Consider the following 25,731-nt stretch of genomic DNA (forward strand, 5'->3'; position numbering starts at 1 on the left):
CAGGCACGACACTTGTTCCTATACAGATATTTCGACATATGATACAATCCAATGTCGATATGTCGCTAATATAATGAACAGAAAGCTAAATTTTATTTTCTACAAATTAACATAACTGCTAAACTGTCCAGGGCTATCTAGCAGATCCAAAAACCTAAATAGCTTTAATTTAAACCAAGCAGCATCAGTGGATTGAATTTAGTAAACACTTTCATCGATCCTTGGCTGTATAAATATACATCGCTATAAAATAAAAACAAAAAACTAAATAAATGTTGTCAAAAATTATAGCTTCTGATGTGAAGTTACCGCTTGGACGAGAAAAAGTTTCTCTATCTCGACATGGAAAGCAACACCAATAAATATTGGTATAAATAATAGACAAAGAGGCCTTCAGCGAAAAACTAACTTGTCACTGGTGCAATCAGTCTAACAATGTAAACTTGAAAGCCGAAGATCGGAAACGAGGTAACTACTGCATCTTAGGACTATTTAACACCTCAGATGGAAGAATTATTTGCTCTACTTTTATAGAATGTTAGCTAAAGCAGAGCCTAAACAATACGCTCTTTGATAGTTCGAGACAATGTTCTTCAAAGCAAATGTTGTGACGAAAACAGTGAAGATAAAAAATTATGAGTTTCAGATACCGAGTCCAGGACATATGGAAAGAAGTACTCTAGATACGATTTCGCAACTATCATTAGTAAAAAGTCTGTCTGATCGTCGCCATAAGTAAGACGTTAATCAGTCCGTTATACCTATCCAAAAACGATTATGCCGAACAATGGTGTTGAGCAGAAGAGACCAATTTCTGATTAGATCGTTAGTTTATCGTTATAGATCGCAATAGATATTAGGAAGAAATATTATTACAATTGCGTATTGTTAGGCTCTGCTTTAGCTAACATTCTATATAAGTAGAGCAAATAATTCTTCCATCTGAGGTGTTAAATAGTCCTAAGATGCAGTAGTTACCTCGTTTCCGATCTTCGGCTTTCAAGTTTACATTGTTAGACTGATTGCACCAGTGACAAGTTAGTTTTTCGCTGAAGGCCTCTTTGCCTATTATTTATACCAATATTTATTGGTGCTGCTTTCCATGTCGAGATAGAGAAACTTTTTCTCGTCCAAGCGGTAGCTTCACGTCAGAAGCTATAATTTTTGGCAACATTTATTTAGTTTTTTGTTACAACGTATTGCCTGAAAAGGACATATCAGACGTTTTGAGTTCCTGAGAAGCCTCAGGTATACGTGGCGCAGCAATCGACAGTACACCCAGACCATCGGCAGCAACGTACGATCTTATCGACACGCTCCAATGACGGCCCGGGCCAGGGTGAATAGGAGTGAGTTACGGCTTTAGCACCGTATTCTTTTCATTTAAGATCGTGTAGTTTTGAATGCTTTCAGATGGTATCCGTCGATTCTCTCACTGAGGCTATTTATAACGGGATTAGCTATTCGAAATCGTATGACCAGTACACAGCTGCTAAGAAACCCTCCGGGCAATAAAAAGAAGCACATCTAACACAAATATAAAATGTTGTTCTTTTACCTTATTTATGGTAACAGTTCAACAGTTTCGGGCAATTAACAATACCACTTACACGACTTCCGTACGAACTTTGTATCCGTAAAACAAACTAGGAGAATGACGAATATCGGTAACTAATCATAAATCTTGTTGAAAAAAACTAAGAATATTTACCGCTGTTAGCGGTCGATCGCAAACTGAGCAGACCTTCAAAGCGCCCTGACCTATTTTCATGTATGCCTTAGGTAGCTCTGTATGATTCTGTTGTTTTAACGATGTTGTTACGTGTTTTACATCCAAGATGAGCGCTGTGAAAACGACAGGTCAAACGACGCATGCCAGCGGGTGACTACTATACGCTGATGTTTTACTATCATTCGACGTTAACGTATGTTGTTCTAGCAACATATTTATAACAAAGGCATATGTTTCCCATTGTAGCACGCCGATTACCGACAAAATATCAATCGCATACGGCGCTTACCAACACCAAATTTACGGCTTGTGTATTTTTACGACTCTCACAATTATTCGAGCAAACGGCTGAGTCATATCGTGTACTTGTTCACAAAACGAACTCATGGTTTTTGTGCATTATCTAAAAACAAACCCATTTATGATTTGTGTAATGTATTCAATGGTCTCACTTATGCTAAGGAAACTTTTTGCACTGAAGGAAATAATAGCAGTAACGGTAAAAAGCCGTTCTCATGTCCCGCAAGTGCTCAAATCAAATGTTCCTTTAATAATATCAGGTTGGCCGTTAGTTCGGCGGGAATAATTGCAGACACGCTGTACTGCTTGTCTGTGTCAACAAACCCATTTCGTCTGCATGAAGTGGCGCCCTAAAGGCTCGAATGATTTTCCGGCACCGGATCCAAGTAGTCTTTCCAGTTTGATTCCGCAAATTCAAATGGCAATAGTACTACTAGCTAAACAATATCTAGAATAGGGTGTTCTAAATACACACACGCATGGACTTCTGTGTCTCGTTTAGCATACTATGAATGATGCACTGAACGCTGAATATTTCGTGGTATTATCCGAAATATTGTAACAATGTAACGTTGAACCTTTAGATTACTCAGCGAACGTTAGGCATAGTACTTGAGCCTAGTTCAGTGGTAAAATACACAGTTTCCGATATTAAATTTATATGAGACACCTGCAACTACAAAAGCAAAGAAAATCATTCACGCCATTTCATAGTCTATAGGCATTATTATCACTGTCTGATTCATAATTTTTTTTTGTTTTCAGCAACATAGAGCTACAATGTTGTATCAACACAACTGAAAATGCCAATACACCTCCGAGTTCCGTGAACTTAGTTCGGCCATATAAGGCCTTATCTATACCGACGAATGGACGCCAAAACGATATCTCGATGTTAATTTTCCAGCAATGCTAACAAGCATTAACTAAATGAATTTTAGATCACTTGGACTGGGTAGTCTAACATCTAGATAACAAACTTTACGGCCTGGTGGCAAACTATCGAATCTTACTAGTAAGATTAGGTGTTATTTTTTAAACGCGCAACCATGCATATCATGGCTGGGAGGCTGTTTTTAATGACGAAGCCTTTAATAACCGAAAGGTTTAGTGCAGAAGTCTTATATTCGAAATTGACTAGGTAGCAGTAAAGCCTGACAGGTAAATTCAACGAATATCGCATAGTGGTACACGAAATGTTAAATAAATGTGATAAACCGATATGTACAAACAAATCGACCGTTGGTTGACGTTCCACTAGCGATAACATCGCATTTCACTCGCTCATTGTGGAAGCTCGTGACAAATGAAATTTATTTGAAGTTTATTAGAAACATTTATTTGAATCAAAGTGACGAGCGTACGTCTAACCAAGAGATCGCCAATGGCTAATTTCCCTTTAGTGATATGTAATTCATCGTTTTGTGTACTATGGTGTCTTTGACTACAATGGTTTACCTGATGTCTATGTACGTAGGTCATGGATAAAATTTAATCATCTCAAAAAATCCTACAATTTGCTCCACGAACTTCCATGTATGACAGCCTGCCCTCTGTGCCTCTCAAAGCTCCACCCACCATCCGGCTAAAACAGCCGTAAATCCAGGATAGAAGCTCAGATGATGCTTTGATTTGACTTACAATACAGTTTTAGACCGATATGCCTACCTGAATCTAAGCCTGTCACTCCGCGTGCCAGCTTCACTGATATAAGCGATCCTGGATTGCCTTCATAGAAGAGTCATGCATGCCGGTTCTAAAAATATCAAAGCTACAACTTTTGACAGTTGAAATAGCATGATCAGTAAATCTGGAAATAACAATTTGACCGAATTAGATAACATGATGAACGTATAGCAAAGGACATAAAAAATTGCTGTGTGTAAAAGTGTTTTCGAATGTGTACATCATCTATATTAACAGAAAAATGAAGTTTGGTGCGTTACGGATAGATTGATGAAATTATGACAGACTCTTTTGTCTTTATTTGTAAGGGTTGGGTGTAGTAGACAAAAGGTATATTTCATTTAAGAACTGTAGTGTGTAGGTGATACTTTTACGAGGGTTGCTGATTCACCTTTAGGTTGTTCTAGAAACTTTCTGGCTCAAGAGTATATGAAAGCTTTCAGGAATTCTTTGCGAATTTACTGATACCTGTGGAAGCAGGTTATTGCATTATATTACTCAATGATAATCAGTAAATAAAAAAGAAAAAGAAAAAAAAAAAACAGGAAAGAACAGCAATTCATGTTTCCCTCCAAAATATAGAACTATAACATTCCTTTGGATTCAGTAGCAGTCGCTTTCTATTTCTGCGGCAATAGTTCGATCTAGTATATTTGATTTATCGCCGTTTATTACTTTCTGATGATCCCAATACATAGAGCAATTCAAAGGAAATGCTTTACGTTATCTCCTTATGACTCTGAATGACGAACGCTCACACGCGCAGAAAACATTGCCTTAATATACCGAGCCCGTTGCTAATAAGCTTTTACGTTTTTCAACAAGAGTACAGTAAGTCGAAGTAGTGTTCGTAATATACCACCGGTCGAAAGCGTTTGCATTTATTCAAGGGGTCAATGTGATTTTCCCGCATGCACACATATTCACCTACTACTCACAAAGATCTTCGCTGAACTAGCTGTCCAGGAAAGCATGGACCAATCTTTGCTCAGTGAACACTGCTTTAACTACGCGCTGACAATAGCGTAATCTGAACAGGCAAGGGAGGATCAGACAGAGAGAAGTTCAGGCCCACAGCAACCGAGACTAGACTAGGCCAGAATTCAAAATATGTAAGACAAAAACTTTCGGAGCGGGCAGATTTGAAAATAAAGATCAGTTAAGACGGTAATAGTGATAGACAGTACAGCGCAGAGAAATTTACCTCGCCGGAAATTAGGGTATTGTCCTAATAAAAGTCGTCAAACCTTTTTAAAGGGTACACTTCGGCTTCGTAAGTTTTTTCTTATTGTGCCAGTCTTTTTTTCTGCTTCCCTTCGCGCTCCTTTAAAAATTCAGACGACTTTTATCTTTATTAGTATTTGGGTCCATTCCCTACAAAAAATGCCCTCGTTTCAGCTAAGCCTTTAACTGAGAATTACACTGCTCGTCTTGACAAATCATTTTACGGATAGTCCACGCACACTTGATCCACACTCTTTCACAGAAGCGAATACCCAACTAGCGTGCTCTGTATGGCGTAGTTCCTTTGCTAGCTGCTCAGGACTGTAGCTAGTCGACGTCCTCGTAGGCTGTCTCCTGGGAAAGACTAACACGTCCAAACGATGTAAACACACAGTGGCTGAGCCGTGGTGCATTCATGCATCAGGTCTAAAACCTGGGCTGTCGGACGTGAAAATAGCGAGCGCTCCGCCCAATAGAAGGCGTGCAAGCATATGCAGGGTACGTCACTGAAACGTGTCCCATTAAGCTCAGAGGTGGAATAGGAGGGAGTAGAGAGCGATCCGATATGACCAGTCATAGGTTCTATGTCATGATTTACACTTGAGAACTACAGAGTTTGCTCTACCTTATCGGATGTGCTACTGTTTGGGCTCGACTTCTATTGGTTTCCTATGTACCATGAATAAGAAGGAACGAAGGGTTTCTTTTTGTTCTTTTTAGCTTCACGGAGTCGTCGAAGACTCTCTATAGAGAAGGGGTAACTCAGCTTTAAAGGACCTGTCCACTCCATATTTCATAAGAAATCCCAGTATTTTAGGTGTCTTCGGTTAAGTCAAACGGAAGATCTAAATGTGCACCTTTGTAACCCTGTTGAGAAATTAATGTGTAGTGTAAACATAATATTTTAGGGCTGTAACTTCTGATGTTATTTGTAATCAAGTGCAAATAATTTTGTTTCCCGCAGTAATAAACTGGGTTCGGATGCCATTCTTGTACCTTTTTCGACCACTGCGTGTTGAAACGTTTCTGGATTTTTGCAGGGAAATTGTTTTGTTAGTTGATCTCGAGTCAGTCAAATACGATTATATGAGCTCTCTGTAGAACTGTACAGTATCACTATGTGTTTAGCATTTCAAACGCTACAGGTGTTTGGACACACTTGCCGTGATAGCTTAGTGGGTAACGTATGTGCAGGCTAATCTTCAGGTCTCGTCATGACCTAGGTTCGAATCCGAGCATAGATACGCGTTGTTGCGCGCTAGGAGCACGTCGTCTGATGGGATGCCTAGCGGTGACGCCGAGCTCGAGATAGGGAAGTATTTGGATATACATGTTTGAGCTCCTCCCCAATGTTTTAGACGCGCAGAGGGCGGCCATTTGGCTACCGCTACAAGGCTGTGATGGACTATATAAGTTTTTGATGCTATACGAGTGTGAGTACTTTTGTATTTTAACGGAGCAGCGTTCGATAAGTTTATGCGACTCTTTGTGTTACAGGCTCAAAATTCAATTGCGATTCCTACGCATGGAGGAGGTTTCTGGGCGGTTGCTGATCTCTTCAAAGTCTAATTTAGACCTTTTCGCCATTGCAATCGTCATGTGGATCGGTAGAATTTTTATTTGTGGCATCTAAATTGAATCAGAAATGAACAGATCGAACGAATCGTGTTCAACGTGCATATGTATTGATTCAAATTAAATTGTCTAGATTTGTTGGTGGCCGAGGCAAAGGATTTCACAACAAATAAAAATATAATATGTTGCAGTTGGTTGCGTTAGATAAATAAACAAATTACTAAAAACAATTTGAAAGCTGTTTTCTTTCTAACGAAGCTTATGAAAAATAGTACACGTGGCTGCTTCTTCAATGTTTTTTTGAACGTTCGGAAATTATTACTTACCTTATGTGCCTGTTCTGTGCATTCAGATTATTCGTAAGAGATATGAATTAAACAATTTTTGTTTTACTTAAAACGAGCCTCTGCAATTTTAACCTTTCTCCTGACTTTTATCCTTGTAAAATTTATAATACCATATAAAAGTTGACAACGAATTTTAGGTCTTGTTTACAAGACACGTAGGGCATCATGCAAATAACGGAGTTCGTGAGGAGTGCATAGGATATAAAAACAGGTCGTTGTTCAACGCTTCATTCAACGTTCAACGGTGTGCTGACATGAAAATCGTGGTCTTCACAATGGTTTCATCGGTTTTTCAGAATGATTTAGGTTACGTTCTACTTCCGCTAGCAGGAAGTACTTACTTCTCACCGTAATAAGTATAATAGATATTATTTATATGTGTTTGAAAGACTTTTGACATGAATTGCAGAGCATTGTTGTCCTCAGTCCCTCTGCGCAGGACATGGTATATCTCAAAATGTGGCCTTGGCATAAGTTAGTTAAGGACAAATCGTGTGTTCTACATACGATAGCATCTCACATCCTGTAAGTGATAGCTCTATATAATAATGTCAATTAGTCGAAAGGTCGGCGCTTCACTTTATAAAAGTATATTGCACAAGTATGGTACGACAACGAGGTGAAAAAAGCTAATGTAGGAATTGAAGGACAAACTCGCAAAGAAAAAGCCCGCTTCACCAAGGAAGAACTTAGGCCACCTGAGGAGTTCTTCAACTTGTGAACAACATGGAAATTTCGTGTAAAGTAAGCGAGCGGTCCTTGATAGCAGGGGTCTGAGTTTCAAATGGAAACTATCTTCAAGGAGCATACAAAAGACGGCGAAGTGTGTCCTTCTTACTAACGCTTCGCAGCAGGATAGTTTCCTTTGTATGAGAAACTGATCTGCCTAGTCTGAAATGACTTGGAGAAAAGGCCTGACTCGTTAGAAAGGTTTCACGTTTTGAGAATTTCTAATTCTCAAAACGTGAAACCTTTCTAAGATAAGTTACCGTTAGATTTGATTATAATGTGCTAAAAAAAAGCACACACAAAGGCCGCGTACAGTTAAGTAGAATTCAAACCTTTTCTTATGTTTCCACGGTCCGATTGCAGATTGAGTAAACTAGTAACATTCTGTCCTAGTCACTCCCGCTTCTATGATAAGAGCATATCAGATGGCTAGATTTCGCTGGTCGCCGTTAATAAGCGCACCCACAGCAGGATTGATTTAGATGTTTAATATAAAAATATATTATTTTATAAATAGCTTAACCACAAACATATAAACTCATAGTGAATGGCAGTGCTCCTTTTTTTTGCCGGCCAACGTTGCCAAAGCCTGCGTTGGAATGCCAACGGACAGACCTCTTGGATAACTGAAAGAAGCCGCCGAGGAGGTGGCCTGAAAAATTTGAGCGCCCAGATGAGGATAGCAAATGGACGGCAAACCAGATGATACTAAGAGCACAACGATAGTTGCCAGGAAGGTTTCAAGTGACATTCGACTCGTTTGCAGGGCTACAAAGAGGAAATATACGACTGTCCAGGTTATCCTTTTGCCCCCATATTAGGAATGAAAACACGTTCTAGCGGTTTGTGCGCGCTAAACCAGTACTGCTCAAATAAAGAGACGCCAAGCTCATCTATCAGTACTCCTTCATTGTGTTTCTAAGAAAAAAAGGCCTGAAAAACCTCAGAATGGACTACCCTTAGGAACTTCATCACAGTGGCTAAAGTTAATTCCTAGGCCGAGTTAATTCGAACTTGTATTTAGGAGAAGCCTGACACCTGCTTTTGTGAGAGCATTGAGTAAAGAAAGACACCATTGTTTACCGTCGTTTTTAAAGAGGGCATATTAACGGGTAGGGCTTCCGGGTAGGAGTTGACAAGCCAGAATGGAAAGCCTCATCTGGGCCCGAAGTGTATACTGCGGGCCCTTCATAACGCCACTAAAAATATCGCTCTCGGTGTGTCGATCACGAGGAATGAACTAGCGGCGGACACACAAGCGTTGCTGGGTGCATATCAATAAGTTCATTTTCAACAAAGGTACACTATATCAAACCAGTATGAAGCGATGACGACCGGTTCCGCTAAAATCAGTCGAAGCTTTAGCATTTCCATTTCTGTCATCGGGACTATCCGAACATTAACAAAACTGTACTTCGGCTGATAATGTGTTATTTTCCGGACAGAAGCGTTGGGCCAGAGCACGTGAACCCATGTGGGGCCGCGATGTGTGCTGGCTTGGAGGAGAGATCCACCAACGTTAAGAAAAGTCAGTATTATTGGACAAGGTAGGCAGTCGCTACTACTTCGGGACAGGGTGTATTTCAGACCATCGGGAGGCTTCTCGTAGTATTATAACCGCAAAGTCGTGCAAAGTATTCCCTATCAGTCGGAGATCGGTGGTTGTGCTATTTGTTAGTCGGCCTGAAAGCGTAAGGCCGGACAAGCGCACGAAGAGATCACCGAGCTAAAGTTACTGAACACTAGAGAATATTGGCTGCGGGATATCACGCCGAGCAAACGTTCCGGAGTCAATACCCGTTGCGGTTTTATAGGAGCAGAGAGAACTGCTACGCAATACCCGTTCTGCTATCTAACAAAGTCAGACCACTTCAATATTTGTGTGTATGCCAATAAATGGGTTGTTAGGGGCACACGCAAATCAAAATGATAACCCATCACGTGCCAGTACGTATGTATATATGCATCTTCAATATTATTGTTAGGTAATGCATGATTTTATAAGTTTATTATTGCCCTTCCTACCAATATTTATTAATGGGTCGCGTTTAAAAGGATACCATCTAAATAATCAGTCACCGCCTGCGCAAGAAAGGACGGGGGGAATATCTCCAAAATCGTATTGCCTCCCCTTACCTTCAGCTGTGCTCGAACGATACGTGCAAAATGGTACCATAACGAGTGTAACGTCATAATAAAGTATTGATGCTACGTTTGTTATTTGTGTTTACGCCTAATGGCCTGGTATAATTTCTTAATGTTTTCATGCTCTAATCTTGATATATTTACTTTAGTTTCTCAGTTTGCTGCGATGCTGCTGGCGTGAGGTACATATAAGTATTTTTGTAGATATATGGCCAGATACAGTCGTATGTACCTTGGTATTGGATGTGCGTTCGGTGCCGGCTAAATCAACCATGAACATCTTTCCAAAACAGTTAGTTCCACCGCTCGGCTGTTGCTTGATCGTCACCTTTAAAAGAGCATGAGATCGACTACTTGTTTCATTGGCTGCCGTTGCCTCCACAGTTCGTCGCTTGTTTCCTCGTTGTAGAAGACGTAAAACCTGTTATAAAACATGGTATGATTAAACACTTAACTCCCTGACATCTACCGAGCTCGTTTAAGTTACTGTATTTAATTATTTAGGTATGAGGGTTATATTTATAAGCCAAGCCTTCTGCTGCCCTGTCAACCGCACAGATATCATTAATATCGGTCTATAACAATATCGGCATAGATCCACGAGCGCACCTTAGAGTATCTGCCCTGGCAGAATAAAATACATCTAAATTTTAAATTGTAGAATTGAATATGAATCATTTTGTGCGCCGTGGCAATTTTAAGGTCAGTCTTTATAATCTGGGTCTCATTAAGCCCTAGCGGTCGTTGTTGCTACTGAGACTGGATGAAGTGGTCTGTTTTTGGTCTACTAAGGTCAATCATAATCAATGCTTGTTTTAAATGGTCTTACTTCTTTCGAACTCATGCATTGCACCTCAGATAAACCGACAGCGTAATAGCCGTCGTTAGGATCTTCACGTAGCTCAAGGCTGTCGTTCAAGTTGCTAAGAAGATCCCGAATATTCTCGTTGTAAATCTGAAACAAGCGATTATACTTCATAACGGTTTTGTTCACGCAAACGAATTATTAATACTTAGAAGATAAGTTATTAGCTTACTTTCTCTTTGTTTGTTGCATTTTGCTAGAATAGCTTAGCGTGTACTATCCTGTTATTGTTCTTGTGACGTAACAGTAAAAACGTGCTTTGCTATTGTTGCATTTATGGCGCACAACATTATTCCAGTAATTAATAGCTGCAGTTAAATCTTCCATTAGAGTTGAAGACACAGTAGATGATCAACTAGTTGCATCATCACCTATTCAGTCTAATGGGAATGCACGAACATTGTTATACTGATTCTTCCTCTTACGTACCTCCAGATAGGATAAGTAGACACTAGTGTCTTGAGTCTGCTTTTCTTGGCTGTCAAAGAGATCATCAAAAGCGCGAACCATGATACCCGGATTTTTTTCATTACCCACCATTGTATAGGTCTTTCCAGTTCCAGTCGCTCCGTAAGCGAATACGCAACTGTTATACCCTTGCAGGACATTTTCGACGAGTGGTTTCACAGCTTTACTATACACCTGTTAATTGATGCACGTTAGAATATGGTGCGTGTCAGAAATGGATTGAAATTAAATGAAGAAGAGAAATGTATAAGCAGCATACCTCAAAGCTCATCAGATGTAACAACAATAGACTAATATGTCGTGAAGTAACAGTAAGCTTTAATCGCTAAGTTAGGTAATAATGTTATTCCTGCATTTTGTATAAATATTTATTACCTAAATATATACAGCTTTTAAATAGCAGTTCCATAAAGGAAAAATGATAATTTTTCTAAAGCATTAAGAGCGTTGTTTTTTCTTCTGTCTTTTTAGCGTGGAAAGCAGGTCTAATGAAAATTTGTTTTTGATCAGACTACAATTAAGTTAAAGACTTCGATTTTTACTAAAACGTAAGGATTTAACTCATAGTAAAAATGAGAAATATCAGACTTGCTTCCACGGCTAACTACGTTAAATATTATGGTAAGTCTTTTTTAAGGTGTATTTTCTATCCATACTCTATATACCTAGCGCGCTATCAGTAGTAGGCCACTATCGGTGTTGTCTGAGTCAAAAAAAAATTTCGAACAAGGCTCAATCGATAGCTAATACGTTTATGTTACGCGCGTATGTATAACAGCTAAACGTCACTAACGATTTATAAAAAATTAAAACGAAAAAAAAAAACATAAATCAAACAGTGAGATATCGAAAGAACAACGTTACGTTTTTCTAAAATGTACTATGCCAACCCAGCCTTGAGAATGCCGTAAACATCTAAAGCATACTCGAGATAAACATGGGCTTAGTTAGCGGCAGTTTTGCACAATCGGTCAACGTTTTTCATTGTGTCTTCAAAAACCTGACACTGAGACTGTAGTGGTAGATCAGCAGCAGATATGTATAAACGTAGTTCAGAAAAAAATAAAAAAAGTAGCTATTTTAGGATGGATATAGACTATGTCATACCTTCTACTAGCGTCCGAATATTTACGCTTTAACACAGCTGAGATGTCTTACTTTTCCCCGTTCCGAAAATAAAATTGGTTCATTATAATACTGGCAGTAATCAGTTGGTGTTGCGATCGGCATTGGTCGATGACCCAAGTTTCTTGAATAAAGGCTCGTCCATAACGGTTTGAATACTATTAAGTTTAAACGCATATACCATTACCAATAGATACACATACGTCCATTGTCAGGGTTTCGCAATTAAATTTTGAAGGTCCCGTAAATAGTTATGGAACTCTAACGTGTGTAATGTTCATAGCTTCTATGAATAGTTACGTTATCCCCTACGTTTAGATGGTCGCCCGACCACATCGTCGAAGTAGAAATTTATTTTTAATCAAATTCAAATTCCTCAATTAGCGTAAATTGCATCCAGCAGCTCAAGTTAGAATATGCCAGTAATGGTACAAGAAACGTAATTAACTTCCGTCAATTAGTGAACTAGTAGAAGTCAACAAAGTAATAATTACCGAATGTATATTCTGATGTTCGACTAAATGTTTAGCCAAGTTATACGTGGAACGTTTATCAAAAATGCAAAATCTGCGACCCATCTAATAATTGCGTAAAAAAAAAGGCATCTCTCTTCCGAGCCTGATACGAAGCTCAATATGAACCGTGATTTTCCTAAGGGCATACCTCATCTTGGGGGCTCCGCTCATCGAACGCCCAGTCGAACGTATACTTGTGGGTCTGCACACGTTGGCGTATAGTTCCCTTTTTTGACGAGCTGACAGATGAAACACCATCGCGGCTCGTTGGCTCAGCAAGAAGCACTGTCTGTTGCCCATGAGGAATAGATATAATAATGTTAGGACAGCATGATCTGACAGCTAAAGCAATTTGAACATGTTTAGCTCGCTTTTATATCAGCTGATTGGCTAAAACGACATTTATAACAGGTGATTTATTCAGCATTAATCGTTCGCTGGCCGTGTATGTCTCTTGGATAGTTCAAAAGACTACAAAGACTCTATGGGAGAACGGAACCCAGTTGCATTGCAGTTACGTGTATTAGAAAACTATTGTACACGTTTTATACGACCTAAATGTTCGGTTTGTAAACCTAAGCAGCTTTTCAGATAAGAAAAAAAGCCGCGACAAAAATGTCATCAATTAAACGAGCTACATTTAAGAAGTGATAAATAGCTTGTTCCTTACTTCACGAGGTGTACTTTTCAAATGATCGGCAAAAAAATATCTTGATAGGTAATTTTTCCTGAAAATAATGTCGCCATGCCTAATCGCTTTATTGTTTATTTATTGCCCATGGGTAGGTGTCCGCGGACGTCCACCATTCATCCTAGATAACAGGACAGACTATCTTTGCTGGCATGCAGTTGGTGATGCATGTAGGTATAAGTGGATTTCACGTCCTGTTTATAATTCTGATTCGCTAGGTGCTTACCTCTAAGCATGCATTGGATACGATATATCTATAGCATTAGCTCTATAGCAGCACACTAAAAAATGTATGTAGCTGGTTTGTGGCGTATAGTTAATTCCCTTGTTACACCTATATTGTTGTTGCAAGTCTATTTAGCGTCCATAGCCAGATTACCACGTATCGAATAAAATTCCCTGGTGGCAATAGAGCCCCTACTCTGGCGTATCCTTTCATTAAGTTAAAATCCAACTCGGGCTACGATACACATACTAAAGGCGGCCTGGCTATAGAATATTTCTTGCTTAAATTAAGCTGTCTGTTGACACCATATGGAGAACTATAGGCTCCTGTTGTTCACAAATTTTGCTCTTAGGGGCATTACGATGTCACGATCCAAATGGCAGACTCTAGCGATTCCACTTGCTGGCATAATGCTATGCACACATGTTTTCAGTTCCATCCAGGTAATGCATTGTTTGGTATCACATCAGAGAATGGCTAAAGCACTTCGTGGGCAATGCTGGCGTTTATTTAAAATATCTCAGCCACTTATAAACACGTACTGATCAAATTTGAATACAACAAACAGCCAATCCATTCAACTAAGTACACCGATGATTTGTATCGTTAATATAAGTGTCTTCTTTGATCAACTTGACTTGTTGATTTTTTTGGGAAGTTTAAGTTGAAAGCTTCAAGTAAAGGATAGTTAGTGGTCAGATTTAGCCTAGAATTTGGGACTGCCAACATTCTGTTTATTCTAAGCTTTACATATTTTAAGCAATTTAAAGGATGAGTGATTGTTTTTTTGTTGCTCAAAGCATTATAAGGCTGACTTTAAGTTTATAGATTTGCGGAAGAGATGCCAGGAGACTAGCGATGACACCAAATTGCCTGACCAAGGTCAATCTAGGATAGCAGATGTTGTACGAAGATCTTTATTTTGCAGAACCTGTAGTCGTCTTGTGGAGGGATGTATCACAAACCGCAGTCAAGTGGCATATGATTGAAAAAAGTGGCAGAAAAATGGGTTCTTAATATAGGATCGGTATATTTTATCCTAGGTATTGAAGTGCTACCTGCTAGACCCTGAATAACAGCCTTTTACCAAAATAGTTTACCTTTGCTCCCAAAGTAATTTGGACTGGTGCTCGAGAGCGTGAATAACTGCCGTGTCAGTGTACTCCAGAAATTGATCCGAGATTGATAATGATTTATAGATCTGGACTTAATATTGATGCCCCTTCAAGCATACTTTTATTAGGGTGCGTCTGTATGTATACGAGAATTGGGGCGACGGAGCATTTAACTGTATAGAGTCGTATCGTCCGCAAACTTTCGGTAAGTAATAGCGGGAGTCTGGTTTTTAAGAAAATTAACATAAAATACAAATGGAACTTCGTTCAAAAACAACTTTCTTCCGAGTGCATTTAAGAGTTGCGGAACTGGAAGTACCTGTGCAAAGTTAACTCGAAAACATTAATCCGATCAATAGCTATTGAACCGTTGACGACATGTCTCAGTAGCCTTAACGTGACAGGTATACTGATATGTCTTTCACGGCTATAGAAGTCTATCTACTGCTAAATTATGACCAACCCTGAAAATTCTCGTATCTTCAACACGAACCACAAATTCTTGACCGAAGGCATTTTAATGGGAAGGGATGAGTCAAAATGTAGCGCAATGAATAGCAGCAGCTGCAAAAGAAAGCATCTATCAGAAAGGCCGGAAAGGGTGCACTTTAATACGACCGGATTGTATGAATCTGAGCCACTCTTAAGCCTTCTACCTTTGAAAATAGAAGCTACCAGAGTTGATTTAGATTAGGAAGGTGAAGTGAATTTGGGAATCAATAAGTTGAAAAAAATACATTCGGTACGGCAAAATAGAAAACGCTAAATATCATCGCCTTATATGGGTCAGTTAGAGTTGAATACTGAAATTCATCTTTAGGATTTCGACACGTCTGGGCTGCCTGAGCGACACCGATACTGGAAAAACGAGGGCGGTGGCAAGCTGATGGAAATTCGGAGAGGTACAGCTAGATGAGAAATGATGAAGTCGGGTTTTGGGGGACCAGGTTGTAAAAAAAGGAACTACCACCAGCGTTTTCGGTTGTAGAAATTTTGTTGGAGAAATACGAAAAGCAAGATCAAGATCTGTCTGACTTCTGTCAAAGTCAGAGGTTTGAACACGTCTGTACACCTACCGCGACGCATATCTAAAAAGCATCAAAAAGAATAAGTAAATGTAATGACAATAAGTGCTTGGTCGGGTCTAGCGTTATCGAAGTATAAAGTTCTGCAAGAGGTTACCTAGCAGAGCATCACAGAATGTAGCAGAGCTTCAATAGACGACGTAATCTGTGTTGTATGGGAGATTTGAAGAGACTTATATCTCAAATTCCATATTAGACAATGTACCTACTGCTATCATTTATTTACCCTTTTCGTTATCTGCTAAGCTAGATGAAAGGTATTGTTTACGATAGAATCTGCTTTGATATGTAATTGGTCAGTAGGTACTTAGGCACGACGGACCGAGGCGCATATGTTTCGTGATCTGCTAACGAGTTCATTTTGCACATGAGCGTGTATGTTAACGCGCTGTTTAAGACGCTTGCAGTACGTACTGCACAGCAGTATAAAGTACGTTGAAATTATGCGCTTTCTAATATTCGATCATTTCATATACGCAGTCATTTTGAACGGACAATGCACAGGAATTCGTTAAAAATAACAACGATAAATATAGCTCCACGAACCAGAGCAGTTGGTTGGTTGATGGACCAGCGAACCGTGGAGGCCACAATTAAAATAACTCATAAGTCCTGAGTGGAGTTTTTTTTTTTGTTGAGATGAGAACATTATATAAACGGCAGTCAAATTAGCGTCGACTAGGACATACCGCACAATTGGCGCAGTAGTAATGTGCTGCGTATTTAAGGACCGTATCACTCTCGGAACGTCACCAGGCTACAGTATCAACATCTTAAATAGCTTTGAATGCCTTAGAGACCCGTCTAGCGACAAGGACGAAGGATAAAGAATCAGAACAGGGAAAAGCCTATTCTGATTCCAGACGGACGAGGAAAAAGCTTATTCATGGAAGTCCATTAAAGGAGGCTGCCCCACTAAGAATATTAAACTTATTTCAGAATAGACGTAATCGAGGCTTTCTTTTTGTTTACGAACTCGATCACACTCTGAGACTCAATACACTGCTTACATTAGCCATTTTATTACTTTATTGAATTTCTGCCCACTTAAAATCCTTACAAGAATATTAGTCGTTATAGTTTGATAATTCGGTTGTGCTTTGCTCAGAGCCTTATATGTTCACTGACTGTAATTCAGATCGTGCAGACTCTTCTAAAAAAAGTTAGCTTTAAGCCTAAATTTTGAGGCTTGTTGTCTACGTCCAGTATATTACACACGAATATTTTTAGGTTTATTGTGGTCCTTGTTCTGGATACGTTTTTAACTATGAAGCTATAAAAAGTGGTTGTGGCTAATAAAAATAGTGCAGACTTGTTAAGCTCGATGGAGTGCTGGATCGGAACAATTTGAACAGTTAATAGCCCCGTTAATTATCCTATTATAGAGAAAGCAACTGGACTATGTTTAGCGTTATAGTTCACCCTGTCATCTGTTTTGTTGGCAATAACAGCAGCTCCTTTGGCAGTCTCCTCGTTGAGAACAGGCCGAATACGAAGCGCTACCTGTAACAGCACAAAAATATATAGGTAATATACTACCGTGCTATTGGTACGGTCTGCAAAGGCAAAAATGCTATAATAACCTCAGTTATTGGAAACCACTGCTGCCGATAGGATCCCATCGATATAATTTTTCTACGGTTTGTTCTTGATACCTTACACGATGATAGTTTAAACGTAGTCAACAATATTCTGTATACACGGTAAATCGATTATAACAATAATCCGACTGAGTTGATCTGATCTGATGGATCAGGAGTACCAAAGGCACCATGATTAGCATAAGCTGACAAAATTGCTTACTCGAGTTGATATATTGACAAATCTGTATAGTACCCGAAAGTTTCTCCTTTACATATACATCATTCAACTGATTGTCTTTGCAGTATACGCAAACATTTCTATAACAAATAACAAGATTACCATATGCCTCGTAAAGTGCCCTATAATTGCCCCATTTGGGAGCAATGTCACAGTTTATCAGCCGTTCAGTAGGCAAGCCTGCACTAAATATCAGTTTAATAAAAAAAAAAAAAAAGGTTGAGGTTTTCTGTATACCCTGAGATTTTTTTGCGATCTATCGAATTTTAGTGGGCAGGGTTTATGGATGTGATCAGTTCGTGATATGTTCCGAACCAACGGTACGATAGGTACTATAGGTCCTACTACGATTCATCTGTGAACTTTGACCGATCATCAAAAATGTGCTGCATCACACTATAATCAATCGAGTTTTTCAAATATGGTAAACAATTAGGGATACATGACCGATGGGTTAGGAAGACGAGCGTAACTATAACCTAGTGACACAAATTATGTGTACAAGTAGTCGTTTTTAAAGCCCTATGAAACAATTTTATACGATCCCATGCGTCGTGGAATTGGCTTTCTGAAATAAAGTAGCGATTCATAAAACGCACTGACCTGCCTCTGGCCTAAAGCCTGTCGCATTAACAAATAACATTTTGGGGAAAAAAAAATCGTAATTTGTAATAAAAGCATCGATGCTGAACTATGCAACTTTGTCTTTCGTCTAGTGCAAAATTTTAATAGCGTAAACAGGAGCTGGCGATTGATAATACGCATGGCCATGAATGGATACAGGCAAAGGTGACGAAATATGAATGCTTCATTGTCTTCTAGTAGCCTCACTCAGTTATCCGTCTTCGATGACGAATGGTCCCACACTGAGGATAGGCTTCCAAATGGCTTCCGGATTATATTGGCCTTCCGTGCATACACGGCTACGATACAATGTTTCTGTTAACATTTAAAAACGCTCTATGTTATCATGCATCGGTAGAGATTTAACAGCGCCAAAAGCACGAGACGACGTCTTACGCTACACTGTCTGCTGCGCTATAACCTAAAACGTTGAAACTCCAGAAACATTTGGACAATACACATAATCATTCATCCGGGTCTTTGCGCTAACGATGTCGATTTTTTAGATGCCGTCCTTAGAAACCTGACTATCCTTTTGTTCGATAATTTTTGGTTTGTTTAAACGAGTTTCTTCAAACACTTATAGATTAGCCATAGTGAAAGAATATGGGAACGCCTACGACTATGGGTTCAAATGTACGGCATGAGCTGAAAAATCCATTGATAATAGAAAGCTATTATACGAATCACAGCGCTTTGGAAATCACTCTAATGACCTATATTGGATCCCTACGAGCCAAAAACTGTAAATGTCGTTATAACGATAAAAAAATCGTCGTTACTTTATCGTTACAACCTTAACCATACTTTTTTTTTTATCAGATAAACGTATCATAACAAGTGACTAGCCGAATTTTCGCCAGAAAATTGATAATATCGCATAGCTGCATGATAACGCATATATCTCTAATAGATTCAAAGATCATCCTTTTATCAGCGTAAGTTCATGATTTAAGTAATGTTCAAGAGAGGCAAACAGAGCTTAGTTTTATCTTTGAGAATAAGCTCTCCCTTTTTTGAGATTCCAAAAGAAGTTAGCATTCTTGCTTGAAGTGCCAGTGGACTACGTTGCACTTTATAGTCACAGCTGAATCGATGCACCTGTGAAACATGAGGTGATAGCCCAATGCAGTATTATAACTTCGACTTCTATTTTTATGAAACAATTGATATCCTGGTTAGAAATTTAACCCTATTTTTAATTTTAAGTACAGATACTGCGTCTATTTCAATTTTGCTTGGACACCCATTGCTGGGGCACGCATTTCAGGGAAGCGAATGAACCATATTAAATACACGTCAGAACTACCTATGTTTCAAGTTTACCTTTATAAATTACTAATTTTTAAAGCAAGCGATATTATAGGTTGTAGAAGTTAACTGATAGTTGTACGTCATCGAGCGTTACCGTATCCTATAGAGTTACTGAAGAATACGTGACACTTTCTTTAGACCTTCGCATAGGCAAAATTTCTCTCTTCACAGTATGTAAACACGAAAAGCATGAGAAAGAGTTGTTTCTGATTTCTCTTCGAAGCATATGGGGGTTTGCCGAGGATGTTCTAGGTCCCGATTGGCAACAAGTAAACATTGTTGCAGTTAATGGCGCATGCTTCGATTTTACTTGCACTAGACCTGGGCTGAAGTAGTCAATAGCTTGTGGGTCCTCTACAATAATAATAATAGCAGTGTATTATTATTATTAAAGGGCGAAATGCCGTGCCTCGTCAAGTTCAGACGCATCAGGTATTTTGTGGATGTCTTCTGGCTCCAGCTGAAGACATACGAAAGAATGTAAACGACGTAACAAAACCATCCGCATATGACGATGATCACTGTCATGAAAACACCTGTTCAATTTTACACTCTGAGGTATTGCGGAACTCTTATTTGCTAATTTCACTTGCAAAAAAATATATATTAAGGTGACCGCGGCTTCTTCAAGCAAAACACAACATCCCAGTAATGGAAGCTAGTAGCGCTAGGGGCTTCGACGGTCGGCCAGTTAGGTATAAACGTATCATTCGGCGGCCCGTGATTCGGCAAAATACGTTTTTCATCGAATTAGAGCAAGGTAGTAAAGTGAGCCGCAACCACAGCATCTGATCTAAAAAATCTGCCAAAGGGGCTACTCCACTAGACTGGCATATTCAACGACGGGAGACTTGTTTCGAAATTTCCAAAAAAATCCCGATCAATTTAAACACAATGATCAGTTAGCCTATTTGTTGCTATAGTGGAAAGTTGTTTTCCAATTCATCTTCTGCAATTAAATTTAGTAGAACATATCGTACTGGTCTCCCGTCATGTTCAGGCACTTAACGACGGAGAAACTCTGGTGCAATGTTAGTCACGTTTCAGTTTCCAGTCTTACTATAGATTTAACCTATCACGGTGAATACGTACTTGAACCACAGCGTTTCAGGGCTTGAAGGAGTAGTTGGCCTGAACGGCCGACAGTTACTTCTATGTGCATCCCAGTGGAGTTTGGTGTCAATCTAATTAATTATGGCCTAAACCATATACAGTAAATATTTATACAAAAGGGGAGCGCTTTATCAACCTATTCGTACGCAAAACTCTTTTAAGCAACAGTAAGATACTGCATGCACACCTTTAACTCCGTGTCAAAAGGCGCAACGAGTCACTTGACCATGTTAAAAAAAAAAATGTCATTCTAGCTTTCAGCAGAGTTCAAATGAAAAATACTACATAACGGCGCGTTATATTTTGCGAGACGTGTAATATATCCGAATTAATACTATAGCATTTAGCGCATCTGTTCAATACTACCCTATAGCATCACGTACAAAGAGAAAATGGGTCACTGAAAAAGTTGCTGGTGTAATGGGCATCTTGGCCTTGTCAGGCTTCGCCGTTGACCTTTTGCCTACTCGATCATCACTCTTCTTCATGGCTTCGCGTTGACTTTCTCGCTATAGCAATGATGATTACTGACTAGAATCTAAGCCGTAATGTAACTGTCTCCGCGTGAACTAGTTCATGACACTGGAGTTTATCGTACGATCAAGTCTGTTCACATTTATCCTTTACGAGACCGACGAAGAAAATCGCTATTACTTGTATTGCCCCTGTCCTAAACGGTTGTGATCGGCCGGTCGTAGGCGTCGCTAAGTTACTGCGCGTCGTATAGCGAGGTCCGTCGTTCACCTAATGGAGATGATAATGACGATATCCTTATGCTGGTGGATTGATCGGGATAGGAGAACACCGACGACGCGTGATACTCATAAACCCTTAATGCGCGATAGTAATAGTTTAAATTCACAGCACGTGCCAAATTTGAAGTTGATTAGCGATGCCAGCCACTACAATATTGTACCGAAAAAATTAACCCTTTAAGGTAACAGATGTCGGTTAGGCAATGCAGCTGCTTCACGCTGTTAGGGGAGTAGAAATAGAGCAGGTGTCTTGTAAGTTTCTTTTTCTCGGCTGTAAGGATCAGTCATGACATTTTACTTGCCGTCCTAGACGTGTCGACGATAGCAGCTGTCTCACCAAGTTTCAGAGATAGTTCGATCTGCGTATAATTCTCTCTAGCTTATATTGTGTGGCCTGAGTAAACTGCGTAGCACAACTTTAACTGTCAAACTGAAATGATGAACGACACCTGCTTCTGCTAGTTCTTAAAGGGTTACGTTACTTTCGATTGTGTATAAGTTTGAGCTAATTCAAATGGTAACAGGATGGCGTGCGTGGCAAACGAGGAGGTGCCCGCCGCAGAATGCTAAACAAACGGTTCGAAGGGGCAGTAGCTGCTTGCACTACTCAAGATCGGGATATGGCATCTCTCCAGTCATCGATAAATAATCAATGCTATAGCGACCAAAATGGACGGGCAATAGTGGAGGCAATTGGAGGTAGCAAACTTCGTATTAGCATTGCAAGAACCGAACTGATCGCAAGATGCACGTTCAAGCCGCCTGACCTTACCTAGTGACCTCAGTCGTTTTCTGTGCATTCGCTATATCAGAATGTCCGCACTTCAAATAAACGATCTCAGCTGGGCATTTGACCGAGCGCGCTTTGTATGCAACCCACCAAATCCGAGGTCAAATGTATATATATATCATATATATATATATATATATATAAACCATACGCCGAGCTAATCACCAATGCACCGTTTGCTTACTGGCCTTTTGCAATTGCGAAGCCACGTTTACGTTTATCACAGCCTCCCCGGTCCCCGTTAACGCACGCACACGCGTTACCTCCATTCCCCAGATTTGGATCTACATCGAAAACTACAACAGAGCATATCAACGTTATGTGTAAGACGTCTCTTCGAGACATGTTTGTGTCTATAACCGGTGATTTACCTTTGGTCTTGTGAGGATTATTCCTTTCTGCGGAATAGATATTGATGCTCGCGAGTCTAACCTTGCTGCGTAGTTCGACACCTTCAGGGGCTCACTACTACAAATACTGACCGGAACCTGTCGATGACGCGCGTCAGCGATAGCCTCATTGGCGGCAACAGGCTCCCGAGGACGCTTATCTGCAATCATTCGTCTATTGATTGTTTTATCGACCGGAGGTGCTATAGGTCGATGTGACTGTAATTTCTCAGGCTTAACTGGCGGTGCCTTTTTAACGAGCAAATTAGGCGCTAGTTTTAACGCAAACTTGAAGGGGACGATGCTAAGCGCCGGTTCATTTGCAGGAATTTCGCGCGGACCTTCACTTGGTGGAATATCTATCCCCTCTGGTGTTGTTACTCTATCAATAATATCTCTGTTATCGCTTAGAGCTATAGTTGACCCTTCAAATGAAGTTGCTGATACTGCATCCTCGATACTTGCCCTTTGCTGAGCCAATAAGTCGACAACCGATACCGGCATAATCCGATTTGAATTAGGTAGCACGAGTACATCATTGTCCTGATTTGGTTGCAGTGATTCGGGGTTTTGCGCTTGGTCTCCGTGACCCACAACAGACGCCTGCGAGCTATTCCATGTCAACATTGCTTCCTCTATATGCTCTAATAGACGATCGTCAGGTATCTCGACGTGTTCCCGTGCACTTTCGAACGAATCTGAGCTATGTCTGCCTCGAAATAGCTTCAAAGCCTTCTTGCTGATAGAGCCCATTGTAGTATCCATTGAATGAAACTTGATCAGAATTGTTGTTCTTCCTGAAGAGCAACACTGTCTCAGGTATATACAAATTGTGTGGGAAATGTCCAATATACTTAGTGCCACGCGAACTCTTACGGTTCTCTAACTAGCGTCTTAGCGTTATACTGGATCACTTCAAATACCTTAATCATGAAAACTGTTGAGTCACTTGAAAATTTAATGTGGCATTATGCTAGAATTAATAACAGGTAACGGCCGTGTCCGACATCATCCGGGCCATCCGTCTTCCATCACATCGTTTATGAACACGCTACGACGAAGATGCTACTTGTACTTATGGCAGTATTGACTAGTGCTGACAATAGCCTAAATACCAGCATTTAAGCTATTGTCAGGATTGAGTCTTGTGACGACAACGACCGGCTACTGGCTACCATGACTTTCTTGGCTAACTCAGTCATTAGTTCAGAACAGCTATATACATAATGAACGCGCGCACGACTCTCGAGAACGCACACCGGCGAACACTCTACTTCTACGGTCGCCTGAATTTCCTGCCAGGATACAGGATCAAACCTGACGTTGTCCTATCCGCTCACAAAGTGGTTCATCGAATCGTATCTGATAGTACTTATTTCTTTACTAAATTCTACTATAATACCAGTCGTATAGATTCGGAGAAGCAAAGGATTGAGTCAATCACTAGAGTAGGCATACCCCCTAACGAATGGCATTGTTCTTCTGCATGTCGTTCTAGTCGACAGCCTCTACCTTATTCCGAGTATGTGCAAGGTACGCACGTATCATTGCTATGCACGCTATAGCCTGTTATCACCATTGCCGCTATGGGGAGAAGAATCTGGCGTGATATCGACTTGCACACATCCGCACGTATCAAGAATGAGTGTGCGCGAGGACACGCCGATCTCTAAGCGACAAAAGTAAGTATCGACCAGCTAGAAGCTAACGCCACCCGTCCGTGAAAAGCGGACCATCATCCAGCCGCCTAGTTGGGTGTCCTCTCATTACACAATACGCTGCCGTCTGTCTGAAGGCAACAGGCAGGAACGCGGCTTGCTTTGTCAGTGGCCATTATGCTTCGCCAAATCACTAGAACCTCATCTTGCTAATAGCAACCTCAGCAGCGCTCGCGTGATCTAATGCTGGTTAAGGATTAACAAACAGAGACGTTAACGGATAGGCTGGCTACTACCTTCTCGAGAATATCGGCAGGCGATCTCCTATAAACATTTACACTGCACGTGTGTACATGAATATCTATACCAATATTACTATTACTTACCATTAGTCGAATTGTCTTTCCGCTGCTCCCGTTGGTTTCATCCTTCTCACCCGGCGTGGCTGTTTTTTTCGATCCGTTCATCTTCATTTTGCTAACAAGCACGAGAACGTAACCGTATCAAGTGCTTTAAAAATCTGTATTTGTTTTTACTATTGCTGCCGTACTTCAACTCAACCGCCGCTGCAAACGCTATCGTAGCATCGGCACGCCAAGAAGGCAATAGTCGTTACATTCTGTAAGTTATCTATAAACGTACAATCGTGCACTGAAACAAAAACAGCGAGAACAGCATCACCATCACAACACTACCAGGTTACTTCAAACAACCCTGTGCTCGGGCCTTATCCTGAACGCTCACTAATAGATTAGATGTTTGTTCGGTTTTTGGAAAACATCGGCTGACCAGGGTTTCACCAGATCGTTCATAGCCTTCACTAAGACTCCACACAGATACCTGGCACCCTTCACTGGTCTGTCTTATCCAGTGCCACCCGCTAAACTAGCATCACAGCATTAACTAAGTTGATTGTTTTGGGTCGGTAGCAGAGCCGACCCGGAACTGGAGCTGAGCAGCGGTGGTGGCGGGCCGTACGTTCGGCGACCTGGCACGCTCTGCTCTAGAGCGTGACCAAGGTAAGTCGACTTGGAAGTGTGGCGGCGGCAGCAGCAACAGTAGTACCAGCAGCTAAACGGCGGCTGAACGGATCGAGAAAGAATGAAAGTCAGTGTGTAACCACAGAGCCTTGTGTAAGGCTGGTCGCGGCCGTTGCTGCAAGCCGGCTGGCGCTGGTAGGGACGCCAACATTGGTGATAGGAGCGCCGGTCGTGGTCGTAGCCGTCAGTGGAAAGGGCGCAGGGAAGGGAATAGAATAGGATGGCACTGATTAAAATGACACGGCCAACAGCAGGTGCAGCTACAACTGGCGCCGCTGCCCCACACGACCCCCGACTAGCTGAACCCCCAGGCGGCCGGCGATGAACGGGGAAGCTAGGGAGGCGCCGGCCGGACACTTGTTGTCAACTGAAAAATGCTCCTTCAACTGATTTCGCACT

General features: G+C 40.6%; 1 protein-coding gene across 5 annotated transcripts in view; it reads right to left on the reverse strand.

The window, feature by feature from the left end:
• The window catches only part of LOC111254048 (kinesin-like protein KIF19), a 44,709-nt gene extending 19,255 nt beyond the window's left edge, over positions 1-25,454 (reverse strand). For 2 of the 5 annotated variants that reach the window (XM_086974942.1, XM_022814503.2), the window contains exons 1-6: positions 24,679-25,453; positions 17,251-17,331; positions 12,860-13,000; positions 11,033-11,245; positions 10,568-10,693; positions 9,971-10,159 (exon numbers count right to left, since the gene is read on the reverse strand). In XM_086974942.1, the coding sequence (XP_086831068.1) occupies positions 9,971-10,159; positions 10,568-10,693; positions 11,033-11,245; positions 12,860-13,000; positions 17,251-17,331; positions 24,679-24,765 (837 nt within the window). In that variant the 5' untranslated portion in view covers positions 24,766-25,453. Of the gene's footprint in view, positions 1-9,970; positions 10,160-10,567; positions 10,694-11,032; positions 11,246-12,178; positions 12,453-12,859; positions 13,001-17,250; positions 17,332-24,678 lie in introns of those variants that run through there. The other 3 variants (XM_086974940.1, XM_086974941.1, XM_022814505.2) reach the window with 3 other exon arrangements.
• Between the last annotated feature and the right edge of the window lie 277 nt (positions 25,455-25,731).

Source organism: Varroa destructor, unplaced genomic scaffold (assembly GCF_002443255.2).
Source record: "Varroa destructor unplaced genomic scaffold, Vdes_3.0 BEIS01000007.1, whole genome shotgun sequence".
Lineage (NCBI taxonomy): Eukaryota > Metazoa > Arthropoda > Arachnida > Mesostigmata > Varroidae > Varroa > Varroa destructor.